General features: G+C 36.7%; 1 protein-coding gene across 3 annotated transcripts in view; it reads right to left on the reverse strand.

Moving 5' to 3' along the window:
• BCO2 (beta-carotene oxygenase 2) overlaps positions 1-11,359 on the reverse strand; it is a 701,930-nt gene extending 690,571 nt beyond the window's left edge. For 2 of the 3 annotated variants that reach the window (XM_044081056.1, XM_044081053.1), the window contains exon 1: positions 10,987-11,358. In XM_044081056.1, coding sequence (XP_043936991.1) covers positions 10,987-11,140 — 154 coding nt within the window. In that variant the 5' untranslated portion in view covers positions 11,141-11,358. Of the gene's footprint in view, positions 1-10,986 lie in introns of all 3 variants that reach the window. The other variant, XM_044081057.1, reaches the window with a different exon arrangement.
• Between the last annotated feature and the right edge of the window lie 10,517 nt (positions 11,360-21,876).

Raw genomic sequence — 21,876 nt, forward strand, 5'->3', positions numbered from 1 at the left:
CTGTTGATCCTCAGAAGCTTCAGCGGCATGTACTCTTCAATGGCAGTAAAGCTCTGGGGGTCTTCACACCCAAACTTGGTTTTAGTCAGCTGCTCTGGGGGTCTTCACACCCAAACTTGGTTTTAGTCAGCTCATCTTGGGCTGCTTGATAGTTTGGGTATGTGGAAGGCACCCTGAAGCTTTGGAAGTTAGCGAGCCTTTATATCCTTGCAGGATATAACCCATATAGCTAAGGCTACTGCAGTAGTGATGAATATGATGAAAATTCCCAACAAACCAGGCACAGAGAAGGAAAAACAATAACCACCAACTTGGGGATAAAAACTGTAAATTTAATGAACTCATGCTAAACAAAACAAATGCAATACAAACTAAATGCTTAACTATATCACCGCGTTTTTCATTTGCCCTTGGAACTTCCTCACACATGCTACAAACCAGGCAGTGAGGAGGAAAAATGATAAGCACCAACTTGGGGATAAAAACTGTAAATTTAATGAACTCACGCTGAACAAAAAAAATGTAATACAAACTAAATGCTTAACTATATTGCCGCGTTTTTCATTTGGCCTTGGAACTTCCTTAGACATGCTATAAACCAATCCAAACACAGTGCTATTTATATTAAAACCAATGTCAATTATCCAATCAAATTACTCCACCTAAATTACAACCCTATTAAAACTACACATAAAATGCGTATGAATACACATATAGACTATATAAAGGCATGAAAGTATGAAATTGTTAAGAAGTAAAAATAGAAATCACAGTACATATTTCTTATAATCCATCAGTAAGGCTAGACTTTCCACTGTGTAATCCCTTAAACCTCTTGTGTTAGAGGCAACAGAGGATATATGCAAATTACCCTTTAAGGACATCAGGTGTTTCAGCTAAATGCCAATTCTGAATGTCCATGATTTTTTTCTTTTAAGTCTATTTATGGAAAGATTCAGGCCAATAAAGCCAAACCCCAGTAGCTGTGGACATGCATGTTTCCGCCTTCTTATGGCATCAGCAGCACAAAAGAAGACCCTGGTTCCCTGTGGACCTAACTATCTGGACAGATGTGTGGCAATGATGAGCCATAAGAATTGCTGTGGACTATAAGACTGCAGGAAAGGTTAGTGGTGATATTGGCTCTCTCCTGTAGCCCCTCAGACTGTCATTCAGGATGCCCAGTGATTAGAGAGATTGCAAATCATTTGTTGGCCTGATGATTCCAGGGAAGACTGATGGTCTATGGATGGCAGGGAGTCCATGGCCTTAGCACCTGTTTGGATGATGAGTGCCTCCATTCAGCTTTTACCTTTGTTAATAGGCAGGTGGCTACTATACTGACAGGGAATGAATGGTCCCTAGAAGAATGCTGATGGTTGCCATGTGAGAAGGCAAAAGGAATAAGAAAAAAATGATTATGCAGAAGAAGAAGAAGAAGAGGAAACAACTTATTTTTTTTCTACAAACTACACCACTCCATATATAAGTGCCCACAGTTTTCCTCACTGACTTGTTTGACTGGCAGGCCACTTTTAAATAATCTGATATGCATGCCACTCAGCAGGTATGATCTTTGACCTCAGATTTAATATTGTTCCCCCTAGATTTAGTTATTTTCTTCATAAAGCTTAAAATGTTTAAATGTGCATAAATTAAAAGTTATGTACTCACCATAACTAAGTATATGTTTAGTCCATTTTCATTTGTCTTCAACACCTGGGTTTGGATCTGATCTTCTGATCTGATTCAGCTGCATACTCCAGACTTCAGAGCCAACTCTCAAGCTTCACCCTCTACCCATAATGCCTTAGTCCATCCCCATTACCTCAGACTGAGTTTGTTACCATAAAGCCCCTACAGCTAGACAGAGACAAGAATAATTGGCAGTAAAAAAAAGGGCTCAACCCCAGAACTGTAAGTTCCAAAACATAGTCCAACAGATTTCTCCAGAAGGGTGACTGAAGGGGATGGATTGGATAGGAGGGAAGCCGAGGAAGAATGAAAATGGGCAACACAGATGCTTAGTTATGGTGAGTGCATAACTTTTAAAGCTGATGATGTCCTTTTCATTCTTCTTCAACACATGGGACAGAGTCCTCAGCTACACTGATCTTGGGTGACCCTCTTGGAAGGATATTCTGGAGCACTGCCAAAACAAAGGTGGCTCTGTTTCTAGATATAATATCTAATTTGTAATGAGTAATGTTATAGATGTTTTTGATCAAAAAGCAGATGAAGCAGCCATGGATCTGGTTGAATGAGCCTTTGGTGGTTTGGGGAGGGGAATGCCTTGTTGAGAATAGATCCAAGAAATACAGTTTGCAATCCATTTGGCTAAAGTGACTTTAGAAACTGAGAAACCCATTCTTTTTGGTGAAAAGGAAAACATAGTCAATCTGATTTTCTGATTTGTTTTGTCCTGTGCAGATAAAAGCATAATTGTCTGTGTACATCAAGGAGATGAAGCATGCTCTCTCCTTTATTTGAAAAATTTGGGAAGAAGACTGGTAAATGAATGGATTGTTTAATGTTATTTTCAGAGGCTACTTTAGGAAAGAAGGAGGTGTTTTTCCATAAGGTAACCCTGTCTTTATGGAAAATAGTATAAGGGATTTTGAAGAAAGAGACTGAAGTTCAGATATCTTCTTTGCAGAACTTATGGCTACTAAGAAAACTGTTTGCCATGAAAGGAATTTCAGGTCAGTTTTAACTAACAGTTCAAAGGGTTTCTGAGTTAGACAAATGAAGTACAACAGTCAGATCCCAGGAAGGTGAAGGATGATATTCCTGGGAGTGGATATATGATACCTTTTAGAAATGCTTTATATAATTTGGAAGAAGCCAAAGAATGGTCTCGGTCTCCTTTGTGAAAATTAGAGATAGCTGCTAATTGTAGCTTAATGGCAGAAAGACTAACTTCTTTAAAATTAATTGTCAAAAATTCAAGTACTGCAAATATTTGAGCAGAAAACGATCAATCTCATTGTTCAAAGCCCAAAGAGAAAATCTTTTCCAGTTGCTCTTATAAACATTCTTAGTAGAGTATTTATGTGAAGATAAAATGATGGTACATATACAGGATGAAAGCCCTGGCTGTCTAACCATTGCTGGAAGTAGGGAAACCATGTGGTTAGTTTGAGGGCTTGGATATTGGGATGTTTGATTCCTGATGGGTATGAGAGGAGATTTGGAGACAGCTCCAGTATCCATGAAGGATAATGAAGATGAGACCATAGAAAGGAGAACCATACCTGTCAAGGGCAGAAGGGGGAAATGAGGATGACTGAGCTCTTCAGCCAGCTTGCTTTCTGCATAAATTTGGGAATCAAAGGAAGAGGGGGATAAGCATAAAGAAGACCAGAGGTCCAAACATGGACTAGAGCATTCCTTGGTGACTCCCTCTGAGGGGGATAACAGCAAAGTATCTGCTGCATTTGTTGTTATGGGGGGATATAAAGAGGTCACAGCAAGGTTGGCCCCAACGCAGAAAAACCCTTTCCATCACAGCTTGATTAAGAGACCACTGATGAGCCATCAGAATGGATCTGTTTAATTTGTCTGCTAACACACTGGTTTCCTCAGTATGTACACTGCAATCAGAAAGCGATAAAATCAAGTTCCTCCTTGTTTGTTGATGTACCAGACCAAAGACATGTTGTCAGTCTAAATCGCAATAGTAACTAGAGGAAGAGCATCTTAGAAGGCCTGAAATGCTAGTAGGGCTGCTTTCATCTCTATTACATTGATATGCAGATCAGTTTCTTGAGGGGACCACATACATTGGACCACCCTTCTCAGGAAATGCCCCACCACCACCTCAGTTGGGAAGCATCTGTAGTCACAGTGCCTGTTGAGAGTTATAGAATAGAAGGTCATCCTAGGTGAATGTCATCTGACTGGACCCACCAGCTGATGTGAGGTTTGCAAATATGAGTAGGTTTAGCTGGAAAGGATAGGAGTTGTTGAATAATATACCATTGAACAGCTAGAGTCCATTGAAGAATACACATAAAGAATCCTGCTAAAAGAAGTAGCACAATGCTGCCATGGATCCAAGTGCTTGTAGAATTTATCTGGCTGAAGGAGATGGATGGGAGATAAGCAGATTGGCCTTATTCCTGAGGGTGGATATACGATGAAGTGGTAGTCATGTTATCTGTGTTGTTGTACCCAGATGTGTACCAGTGAACTCCAGGCTCTGGACTGGTATCAGCTTTGATTTGGAATAATTTATTGTTATCCCCAGTAACTGACAAATCTGGATCAAATAGTCCCTGCACTGTTGGAGAAGATGCTTCAAGGGGGGAGGTAAGGAGCCAGTCATCCAGATATGGAAACACTCAGAATCATTTGAATCTCAGATGAGTAGCCACCACTTCCATGCATTTGGCAAATATCTTGTGGGCTGTGGTGAGTCCAAAGGGCAGGCTCTGAACTGGTAATGACTGGCTTCCAGCTGAAAGTTTAAGTGTCTTCTGGATTGCCTGTCTATTTTGATGGGATAGTACACATCCTGAAAATCTATGGAGCACATCCAATCATCCTTGCAAAGAAATGACATAATGGACTGAACCGTGACCATATGGAACTTCGACTTCTTTGCATACTGGTTTAAAACATTGAGATCCAAAATTGGGCTGAAGTCCCCTGTCTTTTTCAACACTAAAAAAAAGCACAAGTTCTAAATCCTACTTGGTCTGGCATGACCTCTTGGATGACTCTTTTGTCTAGCAACTTTTAAATTTCCTGTGCTGCTGATTTTCTCTGACTGAGTGGAATGTCAGGAAGTTTCTTACTTTTCCAGAAAGGAAGTTGGAAAAATGGAATGGTATCACCTCTGTATATGATTTTTATCACCCAGGAATCTTCTATTATGTTTGCCCAGGTGTCTGGGTGCATGAATAATCATCCCTCAACTGCCTCCAAAGCTGGACAATCAGGCAGCACTTCAGGAGTGTTGGAAGGGTCTATCCAGAAAAGAATTCTGGAAACCCTGGTTTTGTGAGCCTCCTCAGCCTCTAGTGTGATGTATCCACTCTACATGTGGAAGAGTTGCCCCCACATGAATCTTAGAAAGGACCCTGAGATTTATGGAACCTTATCTTCTTACCACCTCTCTGATTCCTGGAAAATATTCATTGAGGGGTAGAAAACTTGATCCCCATGACAGACAGCTTTTTTCCTTCTTGTTCTCTTTTACCGATGGCCTAAACAAGGATGTGCCATCAAAGGGGGCATTGAGGAAGGAAATCTTAAAGGGCTCCACAAAGTCACATAGCTGCATCCAGGCATGTCTTATGGTAATGTCTGAACCAGCCACTCATGAGGTGCCTTCAGCTGTGTGAGAAATTAACCTTATTGAAGTGTGTGAGATAGACAATAGGGTGGCCAGTTGAAAGGATGTTATTTTGAAATCCTCCACAGACATGGACTCTGAGAAGAGTATTTGAAAGTTCTTTGGTCAAATCTCTCTGAAGCCTTGTGAAATGTGTCAAGTAATAAAAAAAACTCACAGCAAATATTGGCAAGGCAAAAATTTGCTTTTCAAATCTGTCCAATACCCTAAACTCCCTGTTTGGTGGATGACAGAAGAGCACTGTTCAGCTAGCTCTTTCTTAGTGGTTGCCTCCACCACTATAGCATCAGGACTCCAGTGGGGTTTGTCTTTGGGAGGGGCTAGAAATTTATCAGATTTCTTCCAAATAAGTTTGATGGTATCCAGCTCCTTCCAAGCCCAGTAGGAAATTAAATCTATGAGTTTATCCACCAGGGAGTAACCCAAGACATAGATGGGCCAGAACCAAAAGCTTCCAAAAATGCCAATTCTTCTGAGCAGGGGGTTTTGGAAGGCCAACCATCTGTTTATCTGAGAATCTTTGATATGTCTCTGAAGTAGATGTCATCCAGTGGTGATCTGGGGGGTGGGGGCTTCTCCTTCATCAAAATTGGTATCTTCCATGAGATACTCCAGCAGGGAGTCTATGTATCTCCTCTTGTGGTTCTCTTTTGATGGATCTCCTCCTTGGGATGTTCAGGGGAAGTATCAGAAGAGAGGAGAAGTTCCTCTGCAGGAACTGCTTGGAAACTTGTTGAAACTGACTGTCCCTGTGGAGTCGGCCTTATCAACTCAGAGCTTGGAGTTGAAGAGGGAATGGGGGCTGGATCCAAAGAATGAAAAGCAGTTCTCTAGAGAGAGAAAAAGCCCTTTCCACAATCTCGAAGGCAGATGGACCCAGAGAAGCCACGACCATTTGAACCAGAGCCAAAGCTCCCAGCACTGGCAGATCATGACTGCTCTTGTATTTGAACCTCAAGAATGGAACTGGACCTGAACTGTCCAGGGCCAAGGCTCAGATGGGCAGGGATGGATCTGACAACATCAGAGTCAATCCTGGCCCCATGGATCTGATGCTACCAATGATGCTCTGGGACCAGTTCTGATCCAAGCAGAACTAGTCAGGGCTACCATCTGAGTCAAAGAAGAGATCTTCTTCAGATCCAACTCCGGACCTGTTGACGACAGATGAATGGATCAGAGAAGGAGAGAGAATAGTGTGAAGCATCATAGGAAGGTTTACAGATCCAATAGGGGATGAAGCTAGTATGACCCCCATCTGAAATCGAGCTCTGAGAAATTTTCACATCATCCTACCCACATCTACTTCTGATAACCTTCTGGAAGACGTGGAGGATGTAGTGGATTATGGCATTGAGTGTGCTTTAGGGGTTTGTAAGAATGGAGAATGCAGAGTAGGAGAAATCAGTTTAATCACATACTCTGGTGTATGACTTCTTTGAGAGGTTCCAGGATTTGGATCCATGGACCTGGGATCGGAGGAGGGCACCTTTGGAATGACCGATGTGAATATTGGATCCAAAGATTTTAGATCAGAGGATTTTGGCTCTGAAGGATCTGATGATGTCAAATCTGAAATTTTTCTACTTTTGATTGGTGGCTCCAAGAAAGTCCTTTGAGTTTTCGGCAGTGAACATTTTCTGTGCTCCGATAGAGAAGACTTGGTAGATTTGGCAGGGATTGAGCCCCAGAAGATGGAGTTGAAGTAGCAGAAAGAAGTCCTTTTAATATCAACCAAATAATGCTCTAAATGGAGTGATACTGACTACAAAAATGAAAAATACAACCACCACAACTTCTTCTTGTACACGGTAACTAGCTTTAATGATTAATCCACATAAAAACAATAAAAATAATTAAAACCAAATGACTTAGCGCTTTCGCCCTTTACAATGTCTAGTCCATCATCAGAGTCTTTTTCATTAAACCCAGTTACCGTGTATGAGCCGAAGTTGTGGTGGTTTTATTTTTTTATCCTTTTAATATCAACTTGTTGTGTCAGTCAGCCAGATCCCTTGGATTAATGGTTAAACAGATAGTGCAATTAGTATCCAAGTGCCCAGCTCCGACGCAATAGATGCACTTCTTTTGGGCATCGGAATTTGGAATTGTATGCCCACAAGAAGTGCATTTTTATAAACCTGTCAGCTTATACAACATGGTAGTTAGTACCAAACAGTACAATAACAAAAAACAATACAGTAAAGTGGTACAGTAAAGAAGTACCAAAAGAAATACACTGTAAGAAAAGAGAATAAGATTTTTTAAGGGAAAGAAAAAGAATAATTACTAGCAATGGTAATTTAAATAGAATACCCTGGATAAATGATAAAAGCAATATCAAGTATGGTATGAAAGGAATACATACTATCTGAAAATAGTACATAATTCTAACACCTGTGAAAAAGTAAGAGAGTGAGCAGAGACTGAAAATAATAACTAAAAAAACTTTTTTTAAAGCACAAGAAAAAAATTAGTTCAAAATAAATCACTATATTTTGCTTGAAAGAGTTACCTGTATCTGGGCACGATGGCGGCAAAAGAGATCTGAGGGAATGGGGATGTACTAATGCATTGTAGGTAAAGGGAGGCACTCGAGAGTTGGATCTGAAGTCTGGAGTTTGCAGCTGTGTCAGATCCAAGGTTCGGAGCTGAACAAATGCATTGAGGAAGAATGAAACGGACAACATCAGATACATTAAATAACTTAATTAAGCCTATAGAAATAAGCCTTACAAGTGAGTGTATGTGGGCTAAAGTTGGAATAGCTGCTAACTTGATGTCTAGGACATATGACAATGTCCTACAAAGTGGATGGAGATAGTTATTACAGCCTATTGCTATTTTTTCCTTAATTACCCTTTACTTCCCAGCAATGAGTTTCAGATACCTCAGTTCAATTAAGAGTGGGCTGATAAATACTGATTCATTAAATCATGGGTAATTTTATTTACATTATTTTGTCTGTTACAATTCAGATAATTCTGAGAACTTACAATAAATCTGACAAACACTTCATATTGCATTTTTTACATTTGCCAGAGTTCCCAAGTACGTTTGCATAAATATACTCTCAGCCCTTTTAATTTGTATTGCCTGCTTACAAGTGAAGTTATAGTCCTGCTTATGATGTCAAAATAATTTCTTGCGGAGATAATCATACTGTTATAATATGACTGTGATATCTTGTACAGAGAAGCAGCAAACGTGCATTTTAAGGGCAGAACTACTCTTCTCATGCAAATGCTTCCCTTATAACTAAGAGAAATCCATTTATTCATTTACTTACATTTGTTGCCCAGGTTAGTCCTATTAGGTATTGTTTATTTTCAGGGTACACGTGCGGTAACAATTATATTGCCAAGGAGGGCGAACTTTAGACAGAACACCATGGAAATCTGTCTACTCTTTTCACTAAGTGACATTGTGTTATTATATCCACAGCCCTATTGGAAGCTCACGACAACTTTTTTTACCTGTTTGTTGACAGGGTATGTTCATTAGACAAATTGCTGCTTTTCAGGGGTGATCCAGTCACACTGTCTACTTAAGTAACTTGTTTAGAGTCACACAGCAGACAACTGAAGGTGGAAGAAATCAAACCCTATTCCCTGAGTGCAGTAAATAGCTCATTAACAGCTCAGTGTTTCAGTCTTCTCTGTTAATTGCCAGACAATTTGGTAATATGAGGCCTGGAACTAAAAATAAGATGCAATTCCCAAGAAAGATCAGCAAACTGTGAAAGTCACTGTTATGCATTAAAAGCATTTTGCAGGGTGCAACATCTCTGTGCCCGCAATTTGCAGGACTGCAGTCCTCACATCATTACTGCTTACATATATCTATCTATCTATCTATATATATATATATATATATATATATATATATATATATATATATATAGTGTGTGTGTGTGTGTGTGTGTATGTGTGTGTGTATGTATATATATATATATATATATATATATATATATATATATATATATATATATATATATATACACACACACATACACACATTTATATAGTAACTCCAAGATCGCTGCACCTCAGAGTATAACTCTCAGCTCATAATGATTTTTAGAATGTCCTTGATTTTGCCTCATATTTTTGTCTTGTCCAACAGAAATAAAGTCTTTTTTAATTTTTTTTATTGACTGAGGATTTCAGGCAATCTGTAATGACAGACACTAGAGTTTTTCAAACCTGCTTCTCTGTTAACTTTCTAAGTGAATCAGATAATATTTAAAAATTGCCCCTGATTTTGGACTTTTGTCATCCCATTTATTTTTGGCTTTGTCTCTGATTCCTAAAAAAAGAAGTTGAAAGTTATGCCAGAGAAAAAGGAATTCTATGAGATATAACAATTTCAGATGATAGATAGCTAGATAAATAGATACATAGATAGATATAGCTATAGCTATATATTCTCTCACAAACTGCACTTAAAGTGTATATGTAATGTTAATTTCCTTACCTTTCCACCACAGTATGTCATATAGAAAGTGACAAACCACATTTTCTCCCCATTGGTGAATGTTGGCAGCCAGAAGTTGTGGAGGAAAAGAACTTTTAAAAATAGTGCTAAACATACCAGACTGATACCAAAGGCAAAATCTAAACTTAAATGTCAACAACATCAGTATAGGAAAAGCCTGAATTGCACCCATAGACGTTAATGGGCATACTAACATGCATGTGCAGAGATGTATCCATTAAAGTCCATGGATGTAATTCATGAAACCCCTGTGGTGATATCACCATGGGACTCACTAATAAACATTTTATGAAGCTTTTTATTAAAAATTGGACCATATAAATGTGTAAAGAAAATGATAAAATTGCATTGCAGCACTCGGTCCATTATATATTACAATATATGAACAAATAAGACTAATACACTTTAAATTTTAATGGTTCCAGGGATCATATTTCTATCCCAAGAACTTACAAATAAATTGAACCCTTTATATTCACCTGAGCAACCACCGAATCATGTATTTGCTTACTAAACTCAAGTAATAATTGCATGAATCTAATGTCATTTGAATTTTTGCTAATGCTGTGTATGTTCTCATGAATATTACTGTTGAGCTTTAAATGTATGCAGCTGTTTTTATTGTATTTGCTAAGAGGTTAAACCCACTAGGCACGACTGTTTCTTTTCAAGGGCAACCTGGCAGCAATGTCTGATTAGGTGATGTGCTCAGGGTCACATTGCAGGCAAATGAAGAAAGAATCATATCCAGGAATAGAGAAAGAAGCTCATTAACAGCGTACTGACTCTGTTCATTGTAGTAAAATTCTGGAAAATGAATGAATGAACAAGTGTTACAGTTCTTTTCTTTTCCAGTAAAGAGATATAATCCAGAGCCAGAAACTAAAGTTTGCTTTTACCACTGCTATACAGTAATCCAGTCAAGTAAAATGCACAGTGCTCTATCAGTAATGTTTGAATTTTCTACTGTATTATAACAGTTCTTATATCCTCCCAGTTTATTAAATTATAATCTGAGAAGATACTCTTTACTTAACATATTTTGACAGAATTTGTTTCCCTGCACACATATTAAAACACACAAAGTATTCACAAATACTCAATGTATACAGGAAGAAGTTGCATCTTACCTGCTATATACTGAAGAACTGATAAAAACAAAGTTGTTACACCTCCAATGCTGCTTCTTATTAGAAGAATAATTATTCTAAAAAACATCTTGCTGACATTAGCCTCAATGATCTGAGAACATGTTATCTGAAACATCAAGCTGAAGGAATGCATTTACGGATTGCAGAATTATAGTCTCCAGTTTCAAATGATCCAGTCATAGAAGGTTACAGTAACATATGCAGTTCCTCATAACAAGAAATGGCTGACTACATGTCATACGCAAGGGTATACATAAAAGATTAGCTGACAAGTTGTTCTGTTTGCGTGCAAATTTAAAGAGTTACTGCATTCTCAAGAGCAACAGACATTCAAATGATGCTAGTGGCTTAGTGCCACTCAGGCATATTCTAAGCTCAAATGACACTTTTGCCAGCACACACACAATTAATCTAATGACCTGAAAATGTCAGACAGATCTTTTATCTGCTTTGTTAAAACAGTTCAGACAAATACATGCTTTAAAACTGTAGTTGTCTGATGTCTGAAATTCTGTTTTTATTTAGAGAAGTTATTTAAGTAAATGCAATATCAATTGCTAGAGAAAAATAAACGCTACAAACTCTTTATTCTCTTGCTTCACTTTTATTTCAGGATTTAAAATGGGCTAGCTTGTTGTCTGAAAGCCATTCATTTATTGATATTGCTGTCATAACCCCCTGTGAGATGGTCAAAAATCTTAAAGTAATCCCCCTGTAATAAGTGACCACTGTGTTGCTATTCTTTAACTGGTCTGAGTGATACTTGTTCTACTAGGAATGCCTTGGCTGAAGAATATCAGAAACTCCAGGAGTTTAGATAATTAATTTCTGATGAGGGGGCAATATTCTGCCAGAACATGATATTTAGTTTGTATAAATGACAAAGAATTGCCTTTAGAATGACAATTTTCTTATCTCCCCACAAAGGATAAATTGTCCTAGGCACTCATGCTTAACTAAACAGATGAGGCAATATCTTAAACTAAGAATCAACAAATAGAAACAGTGGGTAATTCCAAATATCTCTAATTTTTTTAGCAAATACATCTAAAAACCAAAAAATAGAGTTTTGTGAGCGGCGAGGTCTTCCTTCATATCCTTCCTGCATTATATATACTAATTCCAAGATTACATAATAGTGAGGAAAAGGAAGTGTTTCCTTAACTCCACTCATCCCAATCTCACACTAAAATCCCTTACCTTCAGTCACCCACTGGCATACTTACACACACACACACACACACACACACACACACACACACACACACACACACACAGAAATAATATCTCCCTGTAAGACCTGCTAAACAAAATATGCAGGTTTATGCTTGTCTCTATCCTAAGACTGAACATTGCTTTATCACCTTCCCTAAGACAAAATGGTCCCCAGTTTGGCAACAAGAAAATATCAGTCACTGTCCTCATGCATAAACACTTTTTTTCATGGATACTGACTTCTTTCTCATTGCTCAGCACTAAAGAGTCTTACTATTTAAAGAAAAGAGCAAGATTTGAGTTCAAGTGATAGCATCCTTTTACATTTTACTGCTTATACTTCCTCCTAATAAACATGCTGTTTGACTTGGCATTTGCTTAGCATACTTTGTATTTTCCTGTCCTTCTTCCAAAACTTCCCTTTTTCTTTGACTCCTAAATTTACCCTTTTCCTAGTCACACTCCCACATCCTCTTACATCTTCCAACCAGTATATTTAAATTCTAGTACAGTATAGTTCATGTTATTTTCCCTTTGACTACTGTTTTCTACTATGTGAGCATAACTGCGCTAACCACCTTATTTGTAGTGGACAAGTATTATAATTTGTTATGTTATACTAACAGTTGCTTATAAAGATTTCTTGGGTACTAACCGTTTTTAAAATAGATCCTTTGCATTGTCATCTGTTCAGTTTAGCAAACAAGCAATAAATAAACAGGTCAGAAAGCAAACTTTATTGTTTTGATTTGTGCACATGTGCTAGCAATATTTGTTAGGAGTTATGTTACACTACACTCTGATTTTCTATCTGTAATGAGCAGTTCCCGGGTTTTGCATTTAAAGATCAGGATCAAGACTGCAGTATCTTAGGAATTTCTTCTTTCTGCAAGTGTGTGTGTGTGTGTGTGTGTGTGTGTGTGTGTGTGTGTGTGTGTGTGTATATATATATATATATATATATATATATTTATACACAATATACACATTTGTGTGTTTGTGTGTGTGTGGATGTAGGTAAATTGAGTGAATACATATTTATGTGAACACAATTCTCCAACACTTTTTGATCAAACTACAAGTGTTCAACAAGAATTGTATGTGAAAAATAATTGGTCTAATACCATTTGAATGCCAGAGTAAAAGTACTGGCAGATACAATTAGGAAATATATAAAAACACCCCAAAACCAGCAGAAGAACTGAATAAAACAACAGGAAAATCCACAACTTCGGAAACAAATTTATTCTCTCTCTCTGACATCTCGGCCGTAGCCTTCAAGGAGTATAAATCTTACAAATACCAGAACTGAATTTATACTGCTTCACAAAGCAATTATACAATAAATCAATTAACATAAATTGGTTAAATTCATTACATCAAGCCAATACTCTCCAATTAAAGTCTTCATTAAGACCATAGGGATGTAGTGTATTAAATTTCAAAATATATACAGCTTCTTTATATAATAAAATTTGTTTAATATTAACACTGACATGACAAGAATGGTATACTTGCTCTAAAACAGTACCTTGTAACCCCTCATTTTTACTCTGGTGAAAATGTTTAAAATGCATAGCCACAGAACTTTCTTTCTTATTATTAATAATGTACCTGGCATGCTCCAAAAGCCTAACCTTAAAAGTCCTTTTGGTCTCTCCAATATAAAATTTATCACAAGGGCATTTAAGTGCATATATCACCCCTTCAGAATTACAATTAAAAACATTACATGTTTTGAAACAGACATTGTTAATATGAGAAAAATGAGAAACTATAAAATTACAAGCTTTGCATTTGCCACATCTAAAAGTGCCTTTCATAGATAGGCTATGCTGTACACTAACTACAGGCATAGTAAACTTACTTTTTACTAAAAAATCTTTAATATTTTTCCCTCTTCTGTAGGATAATTTGATATGTGCATTCAACCATGAAGACACACTACTTAAAGAACTAAAATATTTCCAAAAATGGTTGATCACTTTAACCAATTCACCACTAAAACAACCAAAAGTTGTAACAAAATAATTACATCTTTCTGTCTATTATTTGCATCATTATACTTTACTAAATCTCTATTAAACAAATTATCAGTAACTTTTTTACACCTATATCCAAAAAATCGTTTATAACTATTTGTTATTATTTCATCACTATAACCCCTTTGGTGAAACATTTCCATTAATAAATTAAGTTCCTTTTTGAATACAATCTCATTATTGCACAATCTAGAAATTCTTACCATTTCTCCATACGGTAGACCTTCTATTGTGTGGGGAGGGTGACAACTTGTGCCATGTACATATTGTATACCTCCTTCAAACTTCCTATTAACTGATGTCACTAGTTCTTTACCATTAACAATATTCAACACAATATCAAGAAAAGAAATAGAAACTCCTTTTTTAAACCCATCAAATTTCAACGAAAATCTATTATTATGTAGATCTAAAAGGAATTGATCTACCAAAGCTTCACCATCTTCCAACAAAAAAATCAAATCATCAACAAATCTATAATATTTAATAACATATTTACGAAAAAAATAATTCCTACATAAAAATTCAGACTCAAAAAGGCCCATAGCAAGGTTTGCATACATGGGGGCAAAAGCTGCCCCCATGGCTGTACCTTGTTTTTGTCGGTACAAACAATCATTAAATTCAAAAAAATTTTTTGTTAAAGAGAAATAAATAAGTTCAACAATATACTCTGTGGCTGGATGATCACCTAAGAAAAACCTTATAGCTTCTATACCAAAGGAATGACTAATATTGGTATATAGACTCTTAACGTCAACCATGACCCAATACGTACATCTATTCCATTTAACATCCCTTATTTTGTCCAAAAAATCAAAGACATTGGAGATGTAAGATGGCAGAGTCTTGACTTTAGTTAAAAGAAAATTGTGTAGAAAAACACCTAAACTGTGCAAGAAGTAATTGCATCTAGAAACAATAGGTCTCCCAGGTGGAACTCTCAAGTCTTTATGTATTTTAGGGAGACAATAAAAGGTAGCCATTTTACAGCCTTCTATTTTAAATTTGTTTTTTAAATCTGCTGCAGAAAAATAGCCTAACCCTTGTCCGTTATCCAGTAATTCTTTATATTCATTTAGGGCATCATTATATAAATCCCATTCCACCTTTTCATAAACTGTAGTATCATTTAAATGATGCATACACATTTTATGATATTGGGAAAAATGCATAACAACCAACTTATTACCCTTATCAGAGGGTTTAAAAATAATTTCTCTATTGTTACTCAATGCTGCTAGAACTTTCCATTCTTTAAAGCATAACTTATATTGTATATTGCCTCTATTTTTCATATATTCACTGAATGCAGATTCAATAGAAAAAATTAACATATTCACAAAATGCAAGACATCATTATTTAAAACTGGAGGTATGAAACAACTAGTTGATTGAACACATTCAGTATCAAATCTATAATATGCATCAGGAATTTCACCTGATGTACAGGAATAAAAACTTTCCGAAGAAACATCTATCCTGTCTTCTGAAGATACAGAATATGAGTGATTCTGTATATTACCAAAAAAGTTCTTTAAATGTAACTTTCTACCAAATCTGTATACTTCACTCTTCATCTCATGTACACAAGAAATTACAGTAGGAATAAACTTTAGTCCATGATTAAGAACAGCAAGTTCAATATCAGTGAAAAAATGTCCTGACAAATTAACAATATAGTCGTTTGTAGGAGGTAATAAAGACGGAAAAATGTCACCATTTACCTCTTTTATGTCCCCCCCTTGAAAAGGTTGTTCTCTTGTTGAAGGACCATGAAACTCACGTTGGCGTTTCTTTCCTTGTTGACCTCTATTAAAATTGTTGGTCTCTCCACGAAAAGTTTGGTGAAATCTTTCAGGTTGTTGTGGCACTGGCATCGCAGGAAATTCTGTATCAATATTCTCCACCTCTTCATACGAAGTGTAACCACCTTCCGATGCTGAAAGTGAGGAGTTGTGATAACTATCGTTCCTAGAATCTGTTTGAAACTGAACGCGCTCGCTTATGTGGCTTATTGCAATTGGCTCTCGACAAGAAGGCTTTGTTGTTCTCATAATCCCGTATATCTCTGAGTAGTTTCCCCTTCTTCCTTTCTACTAGTAAGGTCTCATAATCTTTTAATTTCCCATTCATAGTACTAAGGAAATCATCCATAGTAGAAGCAGGAGTGCAGGATAATAAGTTGTCACAAAGTTTTTTTATCTCCAAACCCAATTCCTTTTTTTTAATTCTGTCACGTTCAATTAATATGTGTACCCATTCGGAAACACATTTGTGAGCTGCTGCAACCCAATGCTTGTGAAAGCAGCATCAGTGTCATTTGATAGATCAAAAGGGGTAGTGGGATCTTTATAAACTCTAAGCCCCCTCGGTGTTATATCTATATCAATGTACTTCTGTAAGCCACAGATATTAAAAAATGTGGCAGTCTCTTTCCACATATTTTTTGCAAGTTTATCAAATAAAGACTTGGTTTCAGTACTAATAGATGTCGGCAATTTACGACCCACATTATTGAAAGGATTCGGGAAACGTTGGCGTCTATCATCTTCCCATTTATCCCAAACAGTTAAATTATTTCCAGCTGAGTTCCTCTGGGAAGAATTACGCTCTCCCCGTTCTGAAGTGTTAGCTAAAAAAATATCTAACGACATTTGTATACCATCCATAGTCTCACGAAAAATTCGAGGCAGATGAAGTTGAGGATCAGTCGACATGTATAAAAACAACCCAAAACCAGCAGAAGAACCGAATAAAACAACAGGAAAATCCACAACTTCGGAAACAAATATTCTCTCTCTCTGACGTCTCGGCCGTAGCCTTCAAGGAGTATAAACCTTACAAATACCAGAACTAAATTTATACTGATTCACAAAGCAATTATACAATAAATCAATTAATATAAATTGGTTAAATTCATTACATCAAATCAATACTCTCCAATTAAAGTCTTCATTAAGACCATAGGGATGTAGTGTATTAAATTTCAAAATATATACAGCTTCTTTATATAATAAAATTTGTTTAGTATTAACACTGCCATGACAAGAATGGTATATTTGCTCTAAAACAGTACCTTGTAACCCCTCATTTTTACTTTGATGAAAATTTTTTAAATGCATAGCCACAGAACTTTCTTCCTTATTATTAATAATGTCCCTGGCATGCTCCAAAAGCCTAACCTTAAAAGCCCTTTTATTCTCTCCAATATAAAATTTATCACAAGGGCATTTAAGTGCATATATCACCCCTTCAGAATTACAATTAAAAACATTACATGTTTTGAAACAGACATTGTTAATATGAGAAAAATGAGAAACTATAAAATTACAAGCTTTGCATTTGCAATTTAAATTTTATATTGGAGAGACCAAAAAAGGTTTTAAGGTTAGGCTTTTGGAGCATGCCAGGGACATTATTAATAATAAGGAAGAAAGTTCTGTGGCTATGCATTTTAAAAATTTTCACCAGAGTAAAAATGAGGGGTTACAAGGTACTGTTTTAGAGCAAGTATACCATTCTTGTCATGTCAGTGTTAATATTAAACAAATTTTATTATATAAAGAAGCTGTATATATTTTGAAATTTAATACACTACATCCCTATGGTCTTAATGAAGACTTTAATTGGAGAGTATTGATTTGATGTAATGAATTTAACCAATTTATATTAATTGATTTATTGTATAACTGCTTTGTGAATCAGTATAAATTCAGTTCTGGTATTTGTAAAGTTTATACTCCGTGAAGGCTACGGCCGAGACGTCAGAGAGAGAGAATAAATTTGTTTCCAAAGTTGTGGATTTTCCTGTTGTTTTATACAATTAGGAAATATGTTGTATGGAATATAGTGTTCGCCAAAGAAGTGTAATCTAGTGACACATCTGTCCGGTACATAACACAGATCAGGGTTTTTTTCATTGTAAATTATTACTGGTGCAATGTCTAAGTGTGCATAGGCAGTGATTCCCTGGTTTTGAGATATTTCTCGTTTCTTTACAATTGATGCAATCATGGAGTTCATATACATAGTTTTTTGGGGGAGCAAGGGGGCTTGCCTCTCTGCAAAAATAGTTTTAGTTAACATCTTGTGCAAGATGACAAATTTGTTGATTCTCCTTGTCAATGAGTATGTCAGTGTTCTTTTTACATGCATATTGTGTTTAGAAAAGTGGGGGGGTGAGAGTCACTTTTAGGACTGTAACATTTTCTTTACTTTACAAAAGTACTGTTTTTAAGGGTGTTCTTCTTATAGAATGGTCCTGTAGCTTGGTCTTCCTGTCCACTGCGGGCTATTTGAAATTGCTTCTTATTATTCACGGACAGGTTATTTGCTTATTTTTTAATGTAACATAGGCAATTTATTCTTCAAGGGCAACAGGCACTTTATTTGTAGATGAAACAATAAAATAAAGTTGTTTGCTGGAGCAACCTCCTCATTAGTTACAGATCCCTTTAATGTGAAATTATTTAGATGACTTACTTCTGCAGACATTTTGCATATTTACTGATATTGGTGGATTGTAATGACAGAAGTTTGAGTGACCTTTTGTTGTTGAAATTTTCTGAAATGGGTAGTTCTATCATTATTGGTACATACATTTTGTTTCATTGCTTACTAGAAGACTGTTCAAAACTACAAATTTAAAACACATTCTAACAAGTGGTGCTGTGTTATACAAGGAATATAATTTAATACAATCAGGTTAATACAATCTTCCTAGGAAGGTGAATCAATGAGCACATACATGTATGCATAGCCCTATAAATGTGTAAGGAGCTTATGGTTTGAAAACAGCCCAGAGGTAAGCTTAGTCGTCCACTGGCCAGATGCAAAATGAATGTGGGTTTTCATGTCATTTCAATGAATGTGAGTTTCAAGGGCAGAGAAGTTTACTGCTCATGCTAAGTCTGTTTTCATTGCAAGGCAGTATTGTTTGTTTAGCAAATCGCTCAATGTTTGTCTGAAACTTAAGTGTCTATCATTATTTAAGTTTTGCAATCCTCATAAATTTGCCAGAAAATCATACATACGAGGAACAGACCAAAAATATGACACAAAATCAGGGACAGTCAAGCATATGCACTGATCTGTCAACCTCTTAGGGCAAGAATCAGGAGAAAGTGTGAAAGTCTCAAAATCATGGGCAAATTTGCTGCGGTAGCGTTGTCGCCTCACAGTAAGATGCTGTCTGGTTTGACTCTCAGCTAGAGCATCTTCTGCATGGAGACATGCGTGAATGGGCGTTCCTTCATTGAAGGTTGTGCATCAGGGCTGGCAACTCGGTACGTAAAAATCAACTGCCATTCATTAGCGGACCGGAGTTCTGCTGTGGCGACCCCTAACCGGGAAAAGCCGAAAAACACAACAACAACAACTCTTGTCAACAAAGCAATGGATGAAGGTAAAACAGTTCACACCACATTACCTTGACCTGATCAAGCCTTTTGACACAATCCCCTACTCAGGTGTAGTACAAAAGATGAATAATGTCGGAGCAAACATTTACATTACTAGCTGGATTGCCAACTTGCTCACAGGATACAGGAGATCAAAACAGGGGAAGAGACCAGTCACCAGGGTTTGGTGCTGAGACTTTTTCTGTTTGGCATCATACCTCCCAATCATGCCGAATTATTTGTTTTTTACAGAGTTTTGGGGTCTAAATAATGGGGTGCCATGATTCCTGAGTGGCACCCCTTAATTTCTGAATTTCCCGGTGTTTTTTATTTAAAATTTTTTCCAGATTTTTGAGCTGACATCATCACGTGTGTGATGATGTCAGTTCCGTGAAACAGCCTGCCAGCCTGTCGGATTGGAGCTCAAGGGCTCAACATGCATGCATTTCCAGCTGTTCCTTAGCTGTTAACAGGAACAGAACAAAAGCAAGCTGTGACATGAGGTATGGGTGAGCTGCTGTTCCCTGAGATTTGCGAGCTGCCTGGAATGGAGATTTAAGCTGCCACCATTTTGTTTGCAGACTGAGGGAGGTATTGGTGAGCTGCTGCCTGGAACGGAGAGTTTAAGTTGCTTTTGTATTGGTGAGCTGCTGTTTCCCTGAAGCTGTCATTTTGTTTGCAGAGGGAGATTTTGTAGATATATTTACAGAAAGTTTAAGTTGCCCTGCATTTTGTATTGAAGCTGCCATTTTATTTGTAGAGGGAAGATATTGGTGAGCTGCTGCCTGGGATGGAGAGTTTAAGCTGCTTTTGTATTGGTGAGCTGCTGTTTCCCTAAAGCTGTAATTTTGTTTGCAGAGGGAGGTTTTGTAGAGGTATTTACAGAGAGTTTAAGCTGCCATGCATTTTGTATTGAAACTGACGTTTTATTTGTAGAGGGGTGCATGTGTGTGTGTGTGTGTGTGTGTGTGTGTGTGTAAGAGAGAGAGAAACTGTGAGATACTCCTTAACACCTTTCACTGATTAGTTATTTCATTTTGTCTACTTATCTATATTAATTTTAAATACAGTATTCAGAACTGAAATATGCATTTTTATTTCATTTTAATGAATTGCTTTTTTCCTTGTCACTGGGCAAGTTGAATGTCTTCTGTAGATAATTTTTATCTCATTAAATCTACAAGTAACAAAGTACTTAGTGGGACATACACACTCATGCAAGTACTTAACAATATGCAGATGATACTGAATGAGGAAAAGCTACATTTCTTTCTATATTTTATCCAGCCCATTTGAGTTAGCTGAAACAAAAAATCATCCCTGCATTTATTATTTATTTAGCAGGTTGTTGAACTAGACTACTGGGCCCTCTTTTTTTCTTATGATTTAAGCATGAAAAAAAAAACACAACCATACAATTTAATATTATACAAGGGGCTGTAAAGAACAAAGCATGCAGTAATGTACAAAGATAGTACAAGGCAAAAACATGACACATCATGTATAAAAATGAATGATTAGCATTACTGTTGTCATATACACCCCAGGGAAAGCTGCATTCCTGGGAATTAAAACAATACCAAGCAGGAGGGTAAATTCGATAATTATAATAGATAAATCACAAGTATTCCGAAGTAAAAAGTTGTTAATTGAAATAAGTGTAGTGCTTTGACTCTTTCCAAAGGCTCAAATTACTGATAGACCACATAAATATATATACTTGGTGGCTAGAGGAGGTACTCAGGCTCAAGCCCTGAACCTTAGATACAAGAGCCTAAAGTCCCTACCCACCACCACTTGTGAAATTTCCAACATTTATGCCTCATATTTTTTGTTCTGTTCCTCATAAAATCTGTGGTTTTCTGGAATTGAAGGATTGAATTCACTAAATAATGACAGGCATTTGAATTTCAGATTTCATATTCTTCAGAAAATAAATGGTAACACAAAACCTTTTATTCCTGCAATTTTCTAAGTTTATAAGTTCAGTATTACAAATTTGTCCATATTTTTGGGGCTGTATTCCCCCATTATTGGCTTTGTCCAGGATTTTTTTGCTAAGAGGTTGAGAACAGCTATGGTGAGAAGTGAGAACTGAATTCTGTATTTCTCCCATTATTGGTTTTGTCCAGGTTTTTTTTTTTTTTGCTAAGAGGTTGAAAGCTATGGTGAGAACTGAGAACTGAATTCAGTAAATGATAGCCATATAA

The sequence above is a fragment of the Protopterus annectens genome, chromosome 8.part0 (genome assembly GCF_019279795.1).
Source record: "Protopterus annectens isolate FY-2018-M chromosome 8.part0, PAN1.0, whole genome shotgun sequence".
NCBI lineage: Eukaryota > Metazoa > Chordata > Ceratodontiformes > Protopteridae > Protopterus > Protopterus annectens.